The 23,458-nt window shown below is 39.4% G+C and overlaps 2 protein-coding genes across 2 annotated transcripts; both read left to right on the forward strand.

The window, feature by feature from the left end:
• The first annotated feature begins 1,742 nt into the window (after positions 1-1,742).
• On the forward strand, positions 1,743-15,863 carry si:dkey-159a18.1 (sortilin). Its single transcript, XM_031758654.2, has 22 exons — positions 1,743-2,321; positions 2,672-2,734; positions 3,284-3,360; positions 3,434-3,530; positions 3,870-4,037; positions 4,193-4,266; positions 4,519-4,565; positions 5,371-5,507; positions 5,596-5,679; positions 7,913-7,973; positions 10,062-10,214; positions 10,795-10,892; positions 10,970-11,069; positions 11,168-11,342; positions 11,437-11,630; positions 12,222-12,414; positions 14,001-14,117; positions 14,200-14,341; positions 14,441-14,547; positions 14,636-14,753; positions 15,006-15,472; positions 15,739-15,863. The coding sequence occupies exons 1-21, from the start codon at positions 2,061-2,063 to the stop codon at positions 15,018-15,020; spliced, it is 2,481 nt and encodes an 826-aa protein (XP_031614514.1). The 5' UTR covers positions 1,743-2,060; the 3' UTR covers positions 15,021-15,472; positions 15,739-15,863.
• Positions 15,744-22,954, forward strand: fam3c (FAM3 metabolism regulating signaling molecule C). Its single transcript, XM_031758640.2, has 10 exons — positions 15,744-15,880; positions 16,274-16,329; positions 16,457-16,561; positions 18,299-18,325; positions 18,693-18,816; positions 19,038-19,096; positions 19,191-19,241; positions 19,327-19,411; positions 19,506-19,632; positions 22,142-22,954. The coding sequence occupies exons 2-10, from the start codon at positions 16,314-16,316 to the stop codon at positions 22,229-22,231; spliced, it is 684 nt and encodes a 227-aa protein (XP_031614500.1). The 5' UTR covers positions 15,744-15,880; positions 16,274-16,313; the 3' UTR covers positions 22,232-22,954.
• The last annotated feature ends 504 nt before the right edge of the window (positions 22,955-23,458 follow it).

A 23,458-nucleotide genomic window follows, 5' to 3' on the forward strand; every position in this document is an offset into this window, starting at 1 on the left:
AGAGAGTTTCTATCGCCTGAATCTGAACTGGGAGCTTTTGGAGCGAGCTGATAACAATGAATTACAATAGTCCCCCGGGAGAGATAAGTTCCTTGCCAAGTGTCTTAAAAAGCTCAATCATCATATCAGCAGTTATTATAGTTCCTTTGCTTAAAAACACAACGTTATTGGGGAGGCACACCAAAAACAGAATTTCTGGTTTTAATATGCTGTTGTCAAATATAGGTTACTTAAAATTGGCAAAAATGAGAAAGAAAGGAATCATAAGCCTAGTTAATTCCCTGCTATTAAAGTTGATATCACTGAAAATAGGCACATATGAAAACCGAAGAAGATTTTGAAATCCATAATAATCAGTTTTAATTGATTGATTGACTAGAAGTCCAGCCATCGCTTTTATTTTCCAGCAGAGCTAGGGAGAAGCAGCTTAAGGCTACGTTCACACGTACACGGGTATTTTTGAAAACGGAGATTTTCCGTTTTCGTTTTAAAAAATAATCCCGTCCGCACGTAAACGCAGAAATGAAGGAAAACGCTGCTAGGAACATGCCAAAGCAACAGGTGGCGATATATTCCTAACCGTGTAGAAATGTTGGCCAATCAGAAGTCTAGAAGCCTCGGTGGGAAATAGTAAACAAAGATGGGGCATAGAAGCAGAACCGAGTCCTATGTGTTGAGGGACAGTAACTGTGTGTATATGTAAGCATTTAAACACTGCAGAGAGTACAATTAACAGTAACAGTATTGTAGAAATTCATTTCACCTAAACAATAACGTGGCGCACAGTGTGACGTCAAAAAAGGCGCACACCTTTGACGCCATGCGTTTCTCCGTTTTCCTTGTCCACATAAATGCAAAACGGAGTTTTCGAAAATATCCACCCTGGCAGGCGTTTTTAAAAATCTCCGTTTTCAGTGACCGAAAATGCCGTTTACGTGTGGACGAAAGGTGCAAACGCATAGAAAAATCTGCGTTTTCAAAAATACCCGGGTATGTGCGGACGTAGCCTAAGATTCACTCTCCCACAAAGCAAATTTTGGGTGGGTGGCCAGTGCCCCCCACTGACCACCCATTGGTGGCGCCCCTACGTGTTGCTGTCAGTTTTCCAATATCTCGGGTGCTTTTTCACTATAAGGGTTGTAGTTGTACCTAAAACCAAGTCATTAGAGGTGACTCATCAGAAGATTATGTTTTGTGTTTTTAACTAATGTGCCACACTTCAGTTCTCACAAATTATTAGATGTCTTGTTTTACCACTTCAGTGGTTTCGGTTTCCCACCCTTAAATGCATACAGGACCATTATAATAAATTTTCTTTACCTTTACTCCTAATTGAAACCAATGTATTAATTCGCTTTCTATACATGTTAAGATGAAAGTTCCTGTAATAGCTCAAATGGTCTCTTTCAAATGAAACTTATCCCAAAGGGAAAGCCTGTTACAGCTGAATCACCCCGCGGTTAAAGCAGCTGTGTAATTCTCTGGCACCGCCCCAGCCCTCTGATTCCTTAGATCTGACTTGTTCAGGACATGACCATGACGTCGTAGCAACTTGACTAGATGAATCATAGCCATAATTCCCTCAAGTATTTTGGCCACCATAGCCTATCATGTACATCTGGGAGCAACACAAGTGAATACATGTCGACCTCTTGCGTTAACCTGCCCATACTACTGCGATTTTATGTCACATTAACGCCTCTTATTTCTTTCAAAGCTGTCCTTAAAATGTCCTTAACTTCTGTAAATGTGAATTCCAGTTGTTTTTTGTTGTTGTTAATTCATTTGTTAATTTATTGACGATAAGTGAACGAATCACGAATTAATTTGTTGTTTTAAGACAAACACCCCCAAACTTTTTTCTCCCTGCAGTTAGGTTAGGTCACCAGGATGCGGGCAGAAGCACCTGCTGGTGGTGAAAGTGCCACTTAGCGCAGCACTTTTTATGTTAATGACCCGTCCAAGCACTTACTTTTAGAGTACAACAAGTGAGTCATTATTACCAGGCATATCGGTCAGTGGGACGCTTTTTTTTTCATTGCAGTCACATCACTGTCGACATGATCTGGAGACTTTTGGTGCTTTTGGGGGTGTCCGTCGTTCTTCTTATGGGAGTTGAATGCAGAATCAGGGAGGGAAAGACGCTGACTTTCCGCCGGACTCAGCATAGTGATAGCCAGGGCCGAATGCGCCGTCGCCCCAGGAGGGATGCCAGCAGCTCCCCAGGTACTTCCAAGCCTTCACGTGGTCCTCCCTTTACCTCCTGTCGGCTCCTCCTCACCCCCGCCGAACACGAGGTTCTGGATGACAACACACACGAGGTGAGCTGCACTTCAGATATTCGACATTGTTCAGATGCTGGGAAGAGTTTGGTCAATATAGGCAGGTGCAATGTCCGTCGTGCCTTTTATTAAATGTGAAGAAACAGATTCCAGGACTTTGAATGTGGTACCAGTTTTTATTTGTGTTTTGCAATGCTTAACAGGGTTTCTCAAACAAGCGAAAGTAATACAAACACGTATAATGAACATTATAATTATGTAAGCCCGTATACACATTTGACAAAGAGTATTATTGGGAAAATTACAGGAAATTGTGAGAAGAGATCTAATTTAGCTTGTTAGGTGTGTTTTTGTGATGTGTGAGTTTTTTTCCTCTCTCTTTATTTTAGACAGGTTTTAATGGCGATGATGGTTCCTATGTAATTCTCACATGGGTTGGTGATGATACAGGGGTGAGTAGCTTCTTATACAGAAAGTTTATTGCATATAGCCTCTTATATATCACAGGGGCACAATAGAATTCAAGGTAGATTTTATAAACGAAAAAAAGTGCCACAACACACAAATATGCATCAATGTACAATAATGAATTAAATATAATTGAGGCTGATTTTAAACACAGCAAATTTTCCTCATTCTTTAATATCCATGGGTATGTAATTTCACAATACCCCTGGTTTTATCCTTATCTTACTAGTTTTGTCAGTGACAACTGGAATATAGTAATGAAGTGTTAAGGAAAAAATAAGAAAAACCTACATTTCATTAGCTCTTACAGAGGTCACAATCTCTGAGCTTTCCATCTTGCACTTAAAGGATTTGTTTATAGAATGAAAGCACAGACTTGACCAGATTTTTGCGCAGTAAGAGACATGTTAGACAACATGCTGGTTTAAAATAAAAGTCAAATTAAAGTGTGCTATAAGACTGGATCGTCTTAATCTAACTGAGACTTTTTAACCCAGTTTTTAAAGTTGTAACTATATTTCTTCACTTGATAGGTGGTCTTGGTGCTGTCAACAATCAGTGGTCCTGTTCATCCTTTAAATGAAGGAGGCTCCACACGACTCTACAGAAGGTGAGTTAGAATCTGATCAGCAGCTACCGTGGGTACCTCAATCAAAACGTAACCGTCTTTCCTCTCTCATCAGCACGGATTATGGCAAATCTTTTCGTGACATTTCTCAGAGCATCAACCATACCTTTATTAAGGAGGAATTTGGAGTCAGTGTTGGACCTGGGATCTCTGTAAGTAGCACTATTTTACACTCTTACTAACACTTTTCTGTGGGTGTGTATACTGACATCTAATCGGCTTGAGTCTTAACCACTAGTGTTCTTACAGTTTTGTCCACAGACTGATTATATTGCACGGAGCTATGCAAGCAGAATCTTTAGCTGAGAAAGTGGATGGTTTTCGTCTTTCTTTTTTTTCTTTCAAGTTCATGAAATCACAAGTACAGAGCTTGCATGCACTGAAATTTAAGCAGAAAATTCTGCACGAAACTCCCAAAAGTTATTGATGAAGCTAAAATTCCTAATCAAATTTCCATCTCTGAGCTGTTTTCCATTGATTTTCACTAACAGGTGATTTTAACAGCCGACACACCCGTGCTTAACAATCCAGGCGGGATTATCTTCACCTCCACGGATGCTGGTGCAACCTTCAAGTTCATTCAACTGCCCTTTCACCTGGCACAGCCTATCGCGTACCACTTCTCCAACCCAGACTATCTTGTGGCCCTAAGCATTGATGTGAGTCTGTTGAACTTTTAAAGTCCCTTAGTGGTTTCCGTTGCTTTGTTTAATATTCCTTGCTAACACACAGACACACATGTTTATCATCCACACAAACACACATCAGGAACACTCCTTAAAGTGTAAACATTGCTCTGTTTCCTGACTTTCAGGGCGGTCTTTGGCTTTCTCTGGACTTTGGGGCCTGGTGGACAAAAGTTCATGATGGAGTGCATTCTTTCTCATGGTGAGAATAAAGAAGGAAAAAGAGTTACTCATTATATCATAGAGTGGATAGCTCTGTAGCACAAATATAGTAACAGCACTGGAAAATGCATAATGACATGCGTAACATGTGGGACTTAGCTTTGAATAAACTGAGATGATATGAGCAAGGTTTTTCTGAAGCAATAAATGCTTGTTGAAAAAGAAACAGGACCTATTAAAATTGTGAAATTTTGAGGTGTTTGTAATTTTTTTCCCTTCCTCTTTCCATTAGGGGGGCTGGCATAAACTTGTTCTTCAGCTGCAGTCGAGTAGATGCAGGTAAGAACCTGTAAAGCTATTAAAGGGTTTTGTAAAACTGGTGCGATTTAAAGATCAGACACTTTGTAATACAGGCTTGTCTGTATTCTAGTGTGTTTATATGTTTTTATTTTGTGTGAAACAGTGTTTGCATAGTCATAAGAATTCTGCTTTTAATGTTTAATCTAATCTGCATCTTTATGGTTTTTGCAGCCAAGTTAAAATCTTTATTATCTCACAGGAAAAATCCTTTGATTACGGGGTGGCATAAAAGCAATTAAAGTACAATAAAACAATAAAGCAACTGAAGAAGCTCAAAACTGACATGCTATAAGCTCACTGCAAAACAAGTAAATAAATTACCAAGTTGTATGAGGAACTGAGGGGTAGAGTATAGTGTATTGAGCTTGAGTTTAATTTATAATTGCTAAGATGACTAAATCTGTAAGTAGAGCAGTGCTTATTCTTAGACAGCTATATGAGAAAACACTATTGCCTTACCCTCCACAGCTTTTGATTTGGTGGATTTTTACACTGAAATCCTTCTTGACACAACCCCAAAAGGATCTACGTCTCCTTCCAGGATCAAACCAGACAACTTTCACTTGTCCGTCAGATGTGTAAAACACTACTTTTGTGTATATCATAGCCTAATTTCTGAAACGCAAGCTCAAAATAAATATAAGTACTTTTTTTCACTCAAAACATTCATTGCTTGTGAGGGTGCATGCTGTATGCGGATGAGCAATGAGCTTAAATGTGTTTTAGGCAAGTGCAAATTTCTTATTGAACTTATTTGTATTACTATTGTCATTTGTCGATACAGTTGAGGCAGAGGAGAGGGGAGATTTAATCCTGAAAAGAACGAAGGACCTGGGGAAGACTTTCACCATAATCCATGAGGACATCTACAGTTTTGGCTACATAGGAGCGTTTCTCTTCTTCTCCGTTATGGAAGACCCGGTGAGATGGCTGGACCATTATTTATACACTTTAGTTTATCGAGTAGTATATATTCGATCTATATAGTCATGCATTATTTTTCTCCTAGAGATCTCCTCGAGTGATGTATTTCTCATCAGACCAAGGAGATACTTTCAGTCAAGCACTCCTGCCTTCTGCATCCACTGAGCAGGTGAGAGAAAACATCAACCATGATTTCTGTTGAGTGTGTTAGCAACAACATCTAATAATATTCTACAGGTAGGTCTTAAACCAATTATATTTGGTAGTATTCAAAATGTAACTGTAGCACCCGGCAGTCAAATGTATGATCTTGTTTACTTCTTAAGCGCTTGAAATGAAGGCAGCTGGATGTCTTTTTTATTTATGAAGTCATTTTTTTTCTCTCATCCAAGAGATTTCATAAGTTCTAAAAACTGACGGAGAGGTGGTACTGACAGCCTAGATTCACTCCTTACCTCATATGACCCCCATACCCTCATGCAGCCTTAGTCAGTAACTCTTGGGACAACCTCCAGGGCAATGATCTAACTCATCAGTTTTTAAAATTAAAGAAGTCTCTTGGATGAGCGGCAAAACGTTTTCACAAACAGAAGTTAAGTTTACTTTATTTTAAGTGCTTAAGATTATCATGACCCAGACAACCGAGGATGTACACAGACAGATCTTGTTTACTTATCATTCAAACTAAAAGATGATCTGTTCTGCATGAATTCGGCTCCATTTTTAATCTTGGGCTCTACTAGAGCAGCTTTGTTTGACTCAGAGTCAAAAGTATTTAATATTTATCTTTGTGCAGATCCCCAGTGGTAAAATCCAAGAGCCTGTGCAGATTTCCTTGGCTTTAGTGTTGTTAACATTTCTATACTGCATCCTCTGTATATAATTTCATGTATATATTAAATACAATATAGATGCACCTCTGTAGTGTAGAGGTTAACACATTCACCTTACATGGTAAAATTACCTTGTTCAGTTCTGGAAGAAAACACAAGCTCAGCCTCACAAGTATTGTATTCCTAGATCTGATCCAGAGTCTGCATAAAAGTGGAATCTGTGCCAAACCACACATGTGGATCCATTTGCTGTACATGGGAAATACGTGGGCAGCTGAAAGTACTTAAAAAAGTAACTGTGGCACAGAACTCATAAAGTGTTTTGTTGAAAGCAACATTATGTACAATGAAGCCAAAAAACCTCTTGGGAGGCAACAAACAGTATGAGACCTTATGAAAGTCACAGTGAACACTGTGGAAGTTGTAGTAGAGCTAATTAGTGCCTTCAAAGAGTTACTTTAAACTAATCAACCTGGGAGATTTTGAGGTGTTGCAAAGCATAGTATAGCACTCTCTTAATGAAAACGGTCTAATGTGTTAGTAATATTTTGGTGTTGGTACCAAAATATATTACCAAAATTAGGGAAGTTTCTCAAGGGTCGCCCAGCACGGTAGTGCAGTAACAGGCTGAAAATTAAATCAAAAGTGTGGCTGATGATTTTTGGAGTCACTTGACTCCGTACACCATCAGCTTTTGCCCTCAGGCAAATCTGATGAATATACAGCAACGTTTTCGCTTTCTGGTGAATCTCCAGTAGATTCATCACATTTGTCTGAGGGCAAAAGCTGATGATGTGTTCCCTCAGGCAACTCTGATGAATTTACTGTAGGTAGATTCGGGCTTTTTTTTTTCAGATCTAATTAATCTACTGTAGGTAAATTCATCAGAATTGCCTGAGGGCAAAAGCTGATGATGTGTGAACTCCACGCATCATCAGCTTTTGCCCTCATTATTAATCCCCTCCTGCACTGAGTGTTTAAAAACAGATTGTCTAGTCAACACCGAAATGTAGCCTTCCACTAAAGTGCACAACCATTTGTCTGCTTTTTTTTATCAGCACATATCACTGACCCTTCAAACATATAGTATTATTACTGCTCTTAGTTCTTAGTAAGTTATTCTAAAGCAATAAGCAAGATATGGCTCTACCTTTTTTTCCCCCCAGCACAACACAGTAGCTTTAAATTGAGTTTAATTGGCACTTGTAAGGAATTTTTTAAAATGATAACTGAGATGTTTATCGCAGCGCTCCATTTGTGTTCGTGTCAGGTTTATGGGTGGGGAACATTAAAGATAAATGCAGATACTTCTGTTGGCTGGGATATTAAGGAAGTTGGTTGATATGAGGAAAAAACATCAGTGACAACATCTTCCCTTTCAACACCAGCTGCACACACACCTGCTCTGATGAAACACCCACACATCTTGTTGACAGCACAAACACACATTCTGTCTCATGAAGATTAGACAAGATTTATTGCAAAAAATTCAATGAGTCATCTCTTTTGTGTGCGTGTGTTTTCTCGTCCACATCTGCTCTCTACTTTCATGTGTGTCTCTGTTTGCAGTTTTATTCCATCCTGGATGGAGATGAAGATATGCTCTTCCTGCACGTGGACAACCCGGGAGGTATCAGACAGATACATAAACCCGCATATGGGACCTTTTAATATCTTTGGAAATGTTTTCCATTCAAAAAGCCACACCTATAAAAATTAACCCTATGAATGGCACATATTTGCAAACGTGTCCTCACAGCATATCAGTGTTTTTTTTTCTGTTGTAATGGAAAACTTCAACTGTAAAGGCAAGACTGGTTTCACAAGTTCTTGGTTTTGCTGACAAATCAGTCCATAATACTGAGTGTGTGTTTGTCCATGCAACTCTAGATCTCGTGGCTTTGTTCCTTTCTTTCTCTGTTTTTCTCTCCCTCTGCACCTCGTGCCCTCTTTCTTTTCCTTCCTCATTCCGTTGCCATTTTATTCACTTTTTAGTATAACATAATTTTGGGGCTCACACCTGCGTGAGATAGTGGTGCATGGGTGATGTGGGGTGACTTTGTCTTTTGCTGGCTGAAACGAGGAAGATTTAGGTTTCACTGCAAAAGCTGATAAGCATATCTTGGCATCGGGGTGTAACACAAATACACATGCACACACGAGGACACACATTCAAAAGCTTACCTCCCTCAGGTGATGGAGAGATGTTTTATTATTATAGAATAGAATAGCTTTTTATTAGAATAGAATAGCTTTTTATTGTCACTGTTACAAGAACAGTGAAAGGCAGTTTGGCATCTCTCCATGTGTGTGGAGTACACAATAGCGTAAGTATTTACACAATAACAGACAAATTTACATTTACACAAGAAAGATATGTACAAGTTATACATACACCTGCAAACATACACGCACATACATACATATATGTATATATACATATTTGCATCCGTACATGCATACACACACATATTTCCACATACACGCTTACATCTATATACATACACATACATGCCATCTAACTAGCAGGTGCATTGAGAGGTGCAGTGTGATCAGTGATATTGCACATTGAGTGTGTGGGGGGATGATATTGCACATTGAGTGGGGGTGCTGTTGGAACTATACTAAATAATGTTATAATAAATACAGTTTAAAGAGGTAAGGGTGTTGGTTGCATTGAAGTATAAACAGAAATATGATTTATAAATAAGGTGTAATGTCCATGAGTGTTGGCAGTGCAGTTATCCTCCAATCAGGGTGGAGGTAGGGCATGTTTGACAGCCTGTGGGTAAAAACTTCTGTTGAGTCTGTTTGTCTTCGACCTGATGGACCTGTAGCGTTTACCAGAGGAAGGGGGGAAAAAGTGAGTGTCCAGGGTGCGAGGGGTCTTTGATGATGATGCTGGCTTTCTGCTGAAGTCTGCCAGTATAGATGTCTCTGAGGGGGTTAGTGAAGTGCCGATTGCCCGCTCTGCTGCCCTCACCACCGCTGCAGTTTCCTCTTGTCCTCCGCAGTGCAGCAGTTGAACCAGAGTGTGCAGCAGTAAGACAGAAGGCTCTCAATGGTGGAGCGGTAGAAGTTTACTAGCAGTCTTTGGGGTAATTGGGCCTGACGTAGTTTCCTGAGGAAGTACAGCCTTTGTTGTGCTTTCCCTACCTGGTGGGAGATGTTTGTGGACCAGGTAAGGTCGGCCGAGATGTGGACTCCGAGGAACTTAAAGCTTTCTACCCTTTCTACCTCCTCCCCATCAATGTAGAGGGTAGAGTGCTCAGATCGCTTTGTTCTTCTGAAGTCGATTACCATCTCCTTGGTCTTGGCTGTGTTCAGATGCAGGTTGTTGTCGTCACAACAACCTTATCATTTGTTTTTTGTTAAGTCACTTAACACTGGCCTATGAATCATTCAGGCACAAGAATAGCACCTAACTCAAGGTATTAATCAATGCTTTTAACACTATCAGCCTTGGTTTAACCTACTCAGAGTCCAGACAACAAGATCATTGCAATATTGGCTTTCAAATGTGCTAGAACCCGTTTTCTTCTGCACGTGCTTCAATAAGTAACTGCACTGATTCACTATTTTTCTAGCAAAATATAAATTCGTGACGGGTGGCTTGAGATTTTTGCAAAAATTCAACTCTTTACATAGGAGAGGTTAAAATACGTTGTAATTTTGTGAGATACATTCGTGCTTTTCTCCCCTTTCCGTTTTATTTCAGACACCTTCTTTGGGACCATGTACACCTCAGACGACCGTGGGATCTTGTTCTCTAAATCTCTAGAGCGCCACCTGTTTGATGGACATCGAAAGAGTGACTTCACCAACATTACTTCACTGAGAGGAGTGTACCTCACTAATAAGCTAGACGTTGGTAAGATTCCCCATACAGGTATTGTATGGCTCTTCTGTCTTGTAGCTTTTCCTACATAATTCTTGTAAAAAATGGCTTTACGCCAAGAGCTTTTGATTTCAACCCCCAAAATGCAGCCCCCAGTTGTCTGTTTTGTGACACTTTATGAGTTATAAGTGTTTTAATTGAGGAGTTTGGACACGCTGTCATGTTGCTTGCAATTTAGTGCTCAACCAATAACTGTGAAGTCTGTGGTTGACAACACTATCATCAGCAATATTGCAGTGCGGTGCTAAGAGAACAAAATATTACCCAACATTATCGTAACTAAGGAGTTGATTGCTGACATGAGGAAACAACAAAAGCCAAGATAAACACCCCTGTTTGTAACACCTAGAGTAGGTGGACTCCACCCTGCTCATAAAAGCTACAGAAGAAAGAAAGAAAGAAATTAGTAGGGAAACTTACTGAACTTTACAGAGATGTTGTCATGGCATGTTCATGGCCTGAGCAGAGCACAAAGAGTGCATAATGACAGTTATATCTGAATTCCTGATTGAACTTACTGAATATTGACGGGAATACTTTGTTTTTCTTTCAGATGGCCGTATAAAATCTGTCATTTCATTTAACAGAGGAGGGACGTGGAGACCGCTTAACAAGCCCGAGAACACAAACTGTGGAGACAAGATCAAGAGTGTATGTTACATAGAAAATTTTTTTTTATGTGTGTGTATGTATGTGTTTTCATTTTGATCTTTTTTTTCTTTTGCCAGTGCAATCTCCATATACATGGGGAACACAGTCGTAATAACCATATAGTTCCCATGGTGACCCTGTCTGAGCCGGCTGCTGTTGGTCTGGTTATTGCGCATGGTAAATGATCTGTAGTTACTTTCAGTGGTTCAGTCCAAACCATTGCATCAAATATTGTGTAAAATTTACACATACAGATGATTTCCTCTTTTTAACAGGCAGCGTGGGTGACTCTCTGTCGTCATCGCAGCACCCCGACGTGTTCGTTTCCTCAGATGGAGGTTATAACTGGAGGGGGACGCTGAGGGGTCCTCATCACTACACTATATTGGACTCTGGGGGTCTAATTGTGGCTGTGGAGGCCCATCGTGAAGGACAAGTCAAGACTATCAAGTACTTTATTCTCATTTAAAGACCACAGGGAAGTGACAGAAAGTGTTTTCTTAGATTTAAAATTTTCTCTTTTTCTACTGTTTTTCACCACCAGATTCTCAACGGATGAGGGTCAGTGCTGGAAGTTGTATAACTTTACGGATCAGCCCTTCTTCTTCGCAGGCCTGGCGTCTGAGCCAGGGACCAATGCCATGACCGTCAGTGTTTGGGGCTTCCGACCCGAGGAAGACGGCCAGCCCATGTGGGTAGCAGTCACCATTGATTTCCAGAGTCTCATTACCAGAGAATGTAAGTCTAGTAACATCTACGACTACACACTGTACAGTGCACTCTTTGTTGTTCGTTTTTATGGCGTGTTGCCACCTGGTGGTAGATGCGTGTGAGTTGTTGCCTTTTAGTAGCTGTTTTTCCATTACAGAAGCAGGGATTTTCCATAACCTCTAAAAACCTGTAAAAACACATTCCTCTTGTTTTACCTCTGTTTTTAAGGCAGGTCTGAAGAAGAAGACAGACCTGTTTGCATTTTGTTTTTGCTTTTTTCTCTTCAATTTGTGTGAGATAGTGATATTCACATTATTCATTCACATTATGCTGTAATTAAACCACACCCTTTTATCTGGTGGTGAAAAGATAGATACTTTCAAGTTTCCCAGGACTTTTGATATTTCCCCTGTGGCATTTTGCTTTGTTGTATTGCAGGTGCTGTTTTGCACTTACATTAGTAATCTGATAAGCATTGGGACAGACACATGCGTCACTAGTTTGACTAACATTGCCTAAAACTGCTTTATTTACATTGTAGGTTTGGTTTTGTTAAACTTGCATTTTTTTTAAAGGATTGTTAGCGACAGTTAAATAGGTAATCACTGCATTCATCAGGTAATGACAACGACTATGAAGAGTGGTTGGCTCATTCAACAGAAGGAGGGGGCTCAGAAAGAAATGGATGTGTCCTGGGTGTTAAGGAGACCTACAGGAGGTTAAAGAAGCAATCTGTATGCCGAAATGGGCGAAGCTTTGTGGTGAAGAAAAAGCAAAGCCCTTGTCTGTGCACCAGAGAAGATTTCTTGTGGTATGTTGGATTGTTTTTTTTAAAATGGTCCTGTAACGTAATACATATTATTGTATTACTATATATATATTACAGTGGGAAAAAAAAAAAATCACGAGCAAGATTTCTGGTGTGTAGTGCAGTTATAAAGCCCAGTCTGAGGTACACAGTACAGAAGTCATCAGCCACCTTTAATTTCATTATATTTTGCTTCCAGTGAGCCAGACTGTTTTCTTTTTTTCTTTGTTTTTTTAATGACCTTGAGCAATAGTTCTCAAGGCTTTCTGAAGGTCTTTCTGAATTTTTTCTTTGCACACTGGCAGCTTTTCCACTCGTTTCCAGTCACCATTTGACCATTTGTCAAGCCACTTAAAAAAGTGATGAAAGTGGGCAGGTTTCAAAAGAAGACTTAAAAAAATGCTATCTACAGTATAGATGAACAGTATATGAACATCATGTTCTTAAGATGTACCTGAGAGACAGCCATCTGTAAAGCACAGTGGATGCTCTGTCATGGTTTAGGGTGAGGAAAGCATTTGATTGCCAGTGGCTTAAATTTTCACCATGTCAGTGATCCAAAACACACAGTGAATGCAGTAAAAGCATACCAGGATGGAAAAACACACAATGGAACACCATCAGTCATGGATTGGCCTTCCCAGAGCCCAGACCTCAGTATTATTGGAGCAGTGTAGGATAATGTTAAAGGACAATGGAGCAAAAGGCAGAAACATCCAAAGAGCTTTGAATGTCTTTCAAGGAGCCTGGAGATTTATTCCTGAAAACTACTTAAAGGAATTAGAAGAAGGTTTGCTGAAGAGACTTCAGGCTCTGTTTAAGACTATGGATGGTGTTACCAAATTTAACCTCGCCAGAAGTGTACAAACTCTATTTCCCATTTTCCTATAAAAAAAAAAAAAAAGAAATGAGAGGTTAGTCAAGACATTTGCTCAATAAATAATAATATAATACTTTATCTTAACTGTGCAATGATTCAAAATTCCATGGCCTTCACTCATATACTAGAAGTTCAAGATCAGCTTTTTATTTTTCATTTACATTTTCTGTTTGTTTGCTTGTTTTCCTTTTTAATGAAGAAAGGCACCATTGTTCGGCTTTTGGCATCTAGTTAATGGCTGTGACTTTTAAATCAGAGTGTAGCAATGGCAAATGTGACCTGAGTGTTTTCCTTGCCAGGGATGAGAAAGCAGACGATCATGAACTTCTTTTTGCAGCAAGCAACCAAGAGAGACCAGTGTTCTTACAGTGTGTAAAACACAATGCTGCTCTGTCTGGAAAACGTGTGAATCACTCAAGCACAAAAAAGGCATCTAACTCAAGGGATGCTGTGTCTGCACATAATAGACAATAAAATTAAAACAAAATTAAAACATTTTAATTGAATTCTTAGCCAAACCCAGCATAACTGTGTTCTTTTTTTCTTATATACTACATTTTTATGTGTCTTTGCACATGTTTTAATAACTTGCTGCACCCATTTTATTGCAAAATATAGATAAGGACTTTTGCACAGTACTGTATGTGAATTTAAGAAGAGAAAAGCATGTTGTGGTCGCACTAAAACTCCTTTTTCTCCTTTACTACAGCGACTTTGGTTACTATCGCCATGTGAACACCTCAGAGTGTGTGAGACAGCCAAGCACTGCAAATAAAACCTATGAGCTCTGTTTGAATGGAGAGGAGGATGAGCTTCTGACAGAAGGGTAATTGCCATCATAAAACAAAAAGAAACACCACCTTTATGCCCACATGCAAATCTTACTCTATTCTCTTTTGTCTTTGTAGGTACCGCAAGGTACCCAGTGATAGGTGTGAGGGGGGGTTCAGTCCTCAGCTCATAAAGCAGACAGTCAAAGCCTGTGGTATTAAACCTAGTCCTGCTCCTCCTGCAAAGTCCACATCTTCAGTCACACACTTTGACACACCGGTCAGTAGGTTTGATTGATTGTGCTCTGTCAGTCTTTGCTTCATTTTTTAAAAATTGTCTTCTTTTGGTTAAATATCAACCTTTTCGTGTATTTTCCAGCGAGAAAAGCTGGTGTTGATCCTGGTGTGTGCAGGAGCAGTCATCATCGTCCTCATAGCTATTGTTTCCGCTGTGATTGTTGTCAGGAGAGTGATTTATAGAAACAGGTGAGGCACGCATACGGTATCTGCTGCATGTTCAAATTTAAGCACCCAGAAATCTCTGACCGTGGTGGTCTCCTACTGTCTGCTACAGGACGCCAATCTATCGTTTCGCCAACCTTCGACTCCAGGATGATGAAAACTCCACAACAGTTGATCATGAAAGCGGCACGAGCAGCAATAGCACAGCCTGCCAACAGGACTCAGATGATGTAAGTGTTATTTAGCACTCCCAAAAGGTTGATTGATCTCTTCTTCAGACTGAAGGAGGAAGTCACCTGGATAAGTGACGAAACGTTTCTCCCACTGAAAACGCTACATCCAGATGAACAGAATCAACTTTTTGGGATTTCCTTACCAACATGATTGAGCATGCATCGAGACGTTATTTAGCACTGTTTTATAATGTTTTCCAGATGATATAATTTTTCTCACACATACATTTTGTGTTCTCGTTTTTCTAGGATCTCATTGAATGACACAGCAGATATGATTGACGCCAGCTGCACTAAAGTGGACTGCATGTTGCCTTGATTTTCTTTTTTTATTGAAGCTCCCCAAATGTCTTGAATGTCTTAATTTATTGAGCTCACTTCCTTTTTTTTCCTTTTTACACATGTATGTTTTCTTGATTTACATGTTTAACACATTTTACTTCTGTACAATGTAAAAATAAAACCCAAAACAGAATGTACATTTAAAATGAAACAAATTCTGCATATTATTGAGTCTACATAACAATATTACAGATTAAATTATACTCCAAGAAATTTCCGCTTAAAACATGTCCATTTGATGGCGCTGTTGACGCTTTTATCTCTCCCATGTAAAATGACTGAAGAAGAAGATTCAACAGGAAGTTGATGTGACATAGTGAATATTTTGACAGATGGCTCACTACTAAAAATAAACTACAACGAGGCATGGCAAGGTAAACAGTTTCTAATATATATATATATATATATATATACACTTACCAAAGGTTGTCTTGTTGTTGTCAGGAATACCACATTTTCAATCATTACTCTTTCCAAATCTAGTAAGTTATATTGACATTCAATCATTTAAAAAGAAATTATATAAATTGCCTGTTTAATAGTAGGGGGGGGGAAGACAACCTGATAATAATTACGGAAGCTACTCTTTCTTGTACTCTCAAGGCGCTTTATTTCCGGTTCGTCTCTGCTTTTTCCGGAGGAGTGGCGCCTCGCTTTCACGGTTTGCGCCTCCTCCACAGTCCAGCTGTCATGACGCGTATCAGCACCACCATCATAAGTTAGTCAGCCTGTCCTAAAAGAATCACACCAGAGCGTCCACCGCTATTTTGCTACGTAAACAGGTAAGAAAGTCGTGAACATTTATCTCAAAGCTCAACTAGGGATTTTTCTTTTGTAGAGGCTGAGGTGCAGTCATTCCAGTGTCAGTGAGTAAAACCTGTCAAAGACGAAGAAGTTGTCCACAGGGTTAAAAGCTAGTTAGCTTTTCAAAATATAGCTTTAAAAATGTACTACATGATGCTATGCAAACTTACGCTAGCTGAGTTCATTGTTAGTTAATTCGGTCGTAATAACTAGTTATTAGAAAATGTGCAAGGTCACTGTGTCAACTTTCAGCATTAGACACTCCTATAAATAACACACAGCACAAGCTAACTTCCCTCTTTAGACCACCATGTAAAGCCACGCAGATATACACATGACCTGCCACCTAACACTTTTATTTGATATTACAGGTTGACAGCTGTTTGTAAAATCTTCTGGAGACTCGCAAAGATGGTTAGAGCCAACGGTAAGTCAGATATATTTAGTATAAATATTTAAGCAAACTCACATTTGCTATTTAAAACAGTTTCTCATCTGCGCAGTGATTCAGATGGCTGATTAACCGCACCTCTCCGCTTTCCCTCTCTTCACAGGAATTTTAAAGTTGACAGTGCTGGTCATTGGATTCCTCCTGGCTGTCTTCTTGGCTTTTCAGCTATTCGAGATTAATGCGGATTTTAAACTGGCTAATATGATTTGTGAGTAACGTTTCCTGTAAGACGGGGTTGAACAGCTGTGTAGTTGGGAGATAATCATCTGTAAAGGAAACAGGACAGTCATTTACTTTGTGTACTCTCTGTCCCCAGGGACAGTTTAAGCCAGGCATGTCCTGCATCCTGGTTATTTTTTTATTTATTCATTGGGTCAGCACCTTATGGCTTTAAAAAAAAATCTTTATTTATGTACAGGAAAAAGACAAAAATGTAAGCCACAGGTTTTAGTTTATGATATAATGGGATGTAATGCAGTGTATATGTATTGTTTACTATATATTAATAAATTATTCATTTTAATCGATTAAAGTCAGTTTGAGAGCTGCCAGCCAGTATTTTATCTCACAGGCCCTTCTATTCTTTCCTGGCTCCAGGATGGTTATCTGCCTGTGGCTATCTGTCTGGCACAGTTTTAGAAGAAGATGAAAAATTCATTTATATCGTGAACTCAGAGTTCATTATCATGTTTTGATAGTGGAGAAATTTTTAAAATGCGTCTTTTTAACCTCTTGATGTTTCTTAAGGGTGTGCGTGGGAGTTTCCCCAACAAGTCTACATATGTTTTGTTGACTTGGAGAAGGGATTTGACCATGTTTCTTGGAGTATCCCGTGGGAGGTGCTTTGGGAGCATGGGGTGTCTGGCTCATTGCTACGGGCCATTTGATTTTTATACAGCCGCTGCAAGAGCTTGGTCTTGTAAGCCAGCAAAAAGTCGGACTTGTTCCCTTTGGTGATCGTGGCTCAAGAGTTGGCAGTTCGAGCCCCGGCTCCGACAGTCTCAGTCGTTGTGTCCTTGGGCAAGACAATTCACCCATTGCCTACTGGTGGTGGTCAGAGGCCCCGGTGGCGCCAGTGTCCGGCAGCCTCGGCTCTGTCAGTGCGCCCCAGGACAGCTGTGGCTACAATGTAGCTTGCCATCACCAGTGTGTGAATGTGTGTGTGAATGGGTGGATGACTGAATGTAGTGTAAAGCACTTTGGGGTCCATAGGGACTAAGTAAAGCGCTATACAAATACAGGCCATTTACCATTTACCATGTTGGACTCCGCCAGGGCTGCCTTAAGTCACAGATTCTGTTCATGATTTTTATGGGCAGAATTTGTAGGTGGAAAATCTGAGGCCATGGTCCTCAGCCGGAAAAGGGTGGAGTGCCCATTCTGGGTCAGGGAGGAGTTACTGCCCCGGATGGAAGGAGTTAAAGTATCTCAGGGTCTTGTTCACAAGTGAGAGATCGATAGACAGATTGATGCTGGACCGGTCTGTTGTAGTGAAGGGAGAGCTGACTGTAAAAGCAAAGCTCTTGATTTAACAAACAATCTACATCCCTAACCTCACCTAAGTTCATGAGCTTTGGGTAGTAACCAAAAGAACGAGCTCGTGAATACAAGCAGCAGAAATGAGCTTTCTCCGACGGGTGACTGGCCTCTCCCTTCGAGATAGGGTGAAAAGTTCGGCCATCCAGGAGGGGCTCAGAGTAGAGCCGCTACTCCTCCACATTTAAAGTATCCTCTGCACTCCTGTAACTGATGGTTGTAATTTTTTATGCCTCTAGTTTGTCTTGACACAAAAAATGTTGCACACTTATTACTTATCTGTATTAATTGTTGCAACCTGAATAAACATTTATAAAAATATAATATAAATCTTATTTATATTCTTAATTACAAATATATTATATATTATAAAGTCTAGTTACATCTACATCTTTTTTTTGCTTTTCAGCAAGATCTGTACCAGAAAATGACATTTGTAAGTATTCTCAATTGTTTACTTTTTCTTTTTATTCTCTATTACTCGTGTGTTTTGATATGCCTCTGTCTTTTTTTTTTTATCTATCTCTATAACAGTCAGAACAAAAATGGTAATAAGGAGCTTGTCTCAGATTGTAATGTAGCTAAATCCTTTTGAAAACATCTAGATATCGAGTTTAACTGTGTGTTTTAAGCTTAGCTATTGCATTACATGTGCAAATAGACTCCTTTTAGATGAGCTCAAGCTGCACCATTCCTTGATCACCTGTACTTGTGCCTGTTTGTGAAAAGCCTTAAACAATGTAATTGGACTACCTGTGACCTGATACTGTGCTGTTTGGGTAAATGGAATTTTGTGTTCTCAGCAACAAAGCCTGTCAGGCATAAATGTGGGCTGTCCAAGGCATGTTCAGCTGGACATTTTGCCTTCAAGATGGCAAGTGGTGCAGCCAGTGTGGTCGGGCCCAGAATCTGCCTGGAGGACAAAGTGTAAGTAAGATGTGAGACAGTGTGTTATAAGAAAGAAAGACTCACTTGTGTGGTAGAAAGTGTTGTCTGATTATTCTGGGCTGTCTGGAAATCTACATTATAGTATGTTAAACATGTTATGAAGTGTTATCCTTCTATAAATCACTCATTTCCTTAAGTTTATATGCTTTTATATTTAAATGTATCCATATGTTCTCCCCCTTTCCTATTTTTGGTTGTAGAGTAATGAGCGGCGTGAAGAACAACGTGGGAAGAGGAATCAACATCGCCCTGGTTAATGGTGACGTTATCCACTCGAGTCCCCCACTTTAAATTCGGAGAGTTACAAACCTAATTCTCAAAAACGGTATTTTTGTTTGTTTGTTTTTCCATAGGGAAGACAGGGGAAGTTGTCAAAACAGAATATTTTGATATGTGGGCTGGAGGTGAGTATACTTGAGAACCATTTTTTTGTAGACATTTACAAATCCAGTTCATACAGTTTGTTAACCGTGTGTCAATTTTGCATAGATGTGGCTCCCTTGATTAAATTCCTGAATGAAATTGAAGATGGGACCGTTGTAATGATGGCCTCATTTGATGATTCTGCAACAAAGTAAGAGCATTTCAACTTGCGTAATCAATAAATATGTTTGCTATTTCTAGTTGCGGGGATGGTCATGAAATAATATGTCTTCTTTGTTATATAGACTCAATGATGAAGCCAGGAAGTTAATTGCTGATCTAGGCAGCTCAGCTATTAATAATTTGGGCTTTCGAGATAACTGGATCTTTGTGGGAGGGAAAGGCATCAAGACCAAGAGTCCATTTGAGCAGGTAAGACGATGCACAAAATCCCATATTTAGTAAAAGCTGGAAACTAAATTATTAGTGACCTTATTAACATCTACACCATCTTAATGTGTGTTTTCTTCAAACATTTAGATCAAACCGCAAGGCAAACATCCAAAAAATGCTGATACACTTGCTTTTCTTCATTTCCCCCACCATGTGCTCCTTTAAAGGCTTACAGGAACACACACCTACTCCTTCACTAGCACATTTAAGCATACAGACACACAAAACACATTCACACGAACACGCACCTAATCTACCTCATGCAGGAGATCCAACCATTTTTTTTCCTCCCACTAGTGTCAGAAAGCACTCCAAGAAGTAACAATTTTGTTTTATGCCTTAGTTTAGATTGTACGTAGGAATGGGAACCGAGATCCAGATCTCTACAATTGTTAATCTGCTTGCCTATTGATTCTGCTTATTGGTTCCACTTGCACTTGACTACAATCCGATAATTTCCGTTTGTGATTCAGAGAGGGAACATAGTGACGCAGTCTACAGCGTGGATATGGGTATTACTTTTATTTAAAAAGGGTGAGAGCACAATGGTGAAGTGCAAACTACACCCAGGACAAAAAAAACAACTGGATTATGCTGTGAGCACAACTTCAGCTCTTTGCACACACCTGCACAGATAGCATACTAACGCTAAGCTAGCCACAAGAGTGATGTTTAAAGTGAGGGGATGCTGACCCAAGCTCTCATTAGGAAAGATATTTGTGTTGGTGTGAGCACTTTATTTTAAAAGATCTGTTTTTCTCTTTTGAATATTTATTATTGCTCATTATTAAGACAAAAGGAATTCTTATCCTACTACTCAACTAATCGATGGAATCATCAGTAGAATTCTTGATTAATAAAAGAATCGGTAGCTGCAGCCCTACTCTTTATAGTCTTTAAATTTAAAACTGCCAGCAAAGCTACAGCACATTAGACAAAGAACAAAATGAGAAGGTCCTTTCAGCAGCTCCTTTGTTTGCTAGTGTATCAGCACAACAGATCTTGCCTGTCTATGACAAAGACACACTCAAACAAACTCTACTGTTTATCCAGTCTTGGGACAGGAACTAGGGGTTTGTGACCCATGGGATTTAGATTGTGCCCCGTCCCAGCCTTGAAGCAGGGATCATTCGCACATCAGATGAAAAATCCATACACCACAGAGCCACAGAGCAAAATATGAGGATGAAACAGCTTGACACTTTATTTCTGTTAGGCTACTAAGATAATCTTAAGCAAATGATTCTGCTAAACTGTCAAAATCTCTTGTCAGATTACATCCTGTGGTTGTTTTCTTTGATCTTGGTGGACATTTGTGCGTGCGCACCGCTACACTTTATGGCCCTTTTCCCTTTTGGCGTCACTCTGGTTGGCTGCAAAAAAAATTCAGATATCTGGGGGCTGACTTCATACGGCTGTAGCTTTGGGTTGATTAACACTTACTGAGCAGCTTTTATTGGGCTTACAGTAATGTAATAACTTGCTGTCAACTTGAGCTGTGTTGGCTTCTTGAAAGTGTAAAAGTTTGCAACACTTTGCTAACAAAGGAAGATTAAGTGGGACACTTGTTGCATTGAGACAAAATCCTCATGCACGACATCTGGAATCGTTTTCATTTTAACAGTTACCTGCTAAAAAGCACTCTTCAGGAGGAAATCACAAAAAAGGTTCAAGGGGAAGATTCATTTTTATCTTGGTTTTCAGGAGGATAAAGCAGAAGGCATTTGTTTGCATTTTGCATAACCGATAATGCCAACGAGTATGCTTATACATTGTTAAGTACAACTGTAAAGTCGGGAACAGCTTTGTGAAACACGTGAACTGCAGACTAGAATTGACTAGAACTTCTCTGCCTAAGGGTTCACTCAAGCCCACTGGATGGCTCTGCAAAGTCTAAAACTTGTGTGGATCATGGCACAAGAGTAGTTGCCCTATTTTATGTATGCATCGACATTTAATATAAGTAAGACGGTAAATCTTTATATCCCCAGAGGTTCTTTTCCTGGTTCAGTTAACATAGTTATGCTGCATGTTTTGTTTAGAATTTTCATTTAAAATCGCTTATGGTATGCTCTATGATGCTGAGTCTCCACTGGAGGAATCTGTTGTATACAACCTTCTGAGATGTTCCTTGCTGACACAACCAGTACAGCAGTGCAAACTGTGTGCGTCACGCTAGTATGTTTGTATGCTCAGTCGTAATTTGTAGCTAAATTAATTTTACACTGGTGGAATCACTGGACATCAGTAGGCTTTTTATTACTAAGAATACCTATTGTACACAATCAGTCATTCAGGGATTCATATTTTGCAGTCAGATAACACACAGGTTGTAGAGTGATTATCTTTAACCACAAACCAGTTTTGTTGGTTACTGGTCCTTGTCTTTTCTTATCATAACATTTGACTATTCTCATGTCATTAGCTGTTAACAATAGAGACTTGTATGACTTTAACCTTTAACATGTATCTTATTTTGTTTTCTCAGCATATAAAGAACAGCGCAGAAACAAACAAATTTGAAGGCTGGCCTGAAGTGTTGGAGATGGAAGGCTGCATACCCCAGAGGCACGAATGACCTTTAAAGTGCAGGCCACCTTTGCATTCACTCTTGTCTACCCATGTGCTGTCACCTGCGCTGATGTTCCTATCTTGATGAGACTTTATAGTCGTTGCACTTTTTGTGCTCAGTAAGGCCATTGTACACCTCTTACCCAGAAGCCTTTTATCTGAATTTGTCCACCACAGCAACAATCTCACTAAAGAAGACATTAGCAGGAAAAAGCTGTGATGATGCTTCAGTCAGAGCATGTGAAAGGAAACTTGGACTCCATTGCACTTCTCCTTCTGTTTAGATGCTATTAAATAGATGCTAAATCGGGTTTATGAGTAGACTGCACTGATCAGAAGGCTTTAATCATTTGCTCTTAATCAAACTTTCTATCTTTAGATTCTCTTGGGATTTGGTTGTGATAGTGTTGCATAATGGCAATGCTGACCAAAAAAGACATAGTAGATCAGATTTTTGGGGAGGGGTGGCTAATTTTTTGATAACCTGTACCCTGCCTTAAATAACCATTGTTATATCTGTTTGTTTGTTTGTTTGTTCCAGATGTTTGTTGTTAGAAATTTGATTTTTTTTTTAAATTAGATTTGAAGATTTTATAACCAAATGTACCAAATTCACTGTGATGTTTTGTACATATTTGTTTAGAGAAAGAAGCAGTTTTGAAAGGGATTAATTTAATGAGCATTTGAATACTAATATAATTTCTTAAAATAAATGATCCTGTTGACAATGTTTGCGGTTGATTAAGTGTTTTGTAGCCTCTTAAAGTGGGATGTAGCTTTTTCAGTGTGTACGGCAGTTGCACTGCTATGTGGTTTTTCGTGTTGCCTTGAAACAGACCTTGTTCTTTAAACATTAGGTGTAGATGGATTGGATGTCTGTTTGCTCACCATTTTATCACTTTCAAACAAGATAATAGAGCGTTTGCTGTTTCAGACTGGCTAGGTGTGACATCTTGTCTTATCTTCAGCTTAGCTTCTATTTGGGGTAAGGTTTAAAAATCTTTGGTGACTTTAGTATAACTTAGCCCCTGCGATCATAGCTTTTGCAACGTACTCATGCACTACATTTCCATTTGCATTCACCTTTTACACAATTTCAGATCACACTGTGCGGTTTCCTTTTGTCTCCCACATACAAGAACTTATCGAAAACGTTTGCACAACACTGTTTACAAGTTGCACATTTTTCTTTCTTGTTTGACAAAATGACAAAATAAAGCACTGATCAACTTCA

This window comes from Oreochromis aureus, linkage group 17, assembly GCF_013358895.1.
Source record: "Oreochromis aureus strain Israel breed Guangdong linkage group 17, ZZ_aureus, whole genome shotgun sequence".
Classification (NCBI taxonomy): Eukaryota; Metazoa; Chordata; class Actinopteri; order Cichliformes; family Cichlidae; genus Oreochromis; species Oreochromis aureus.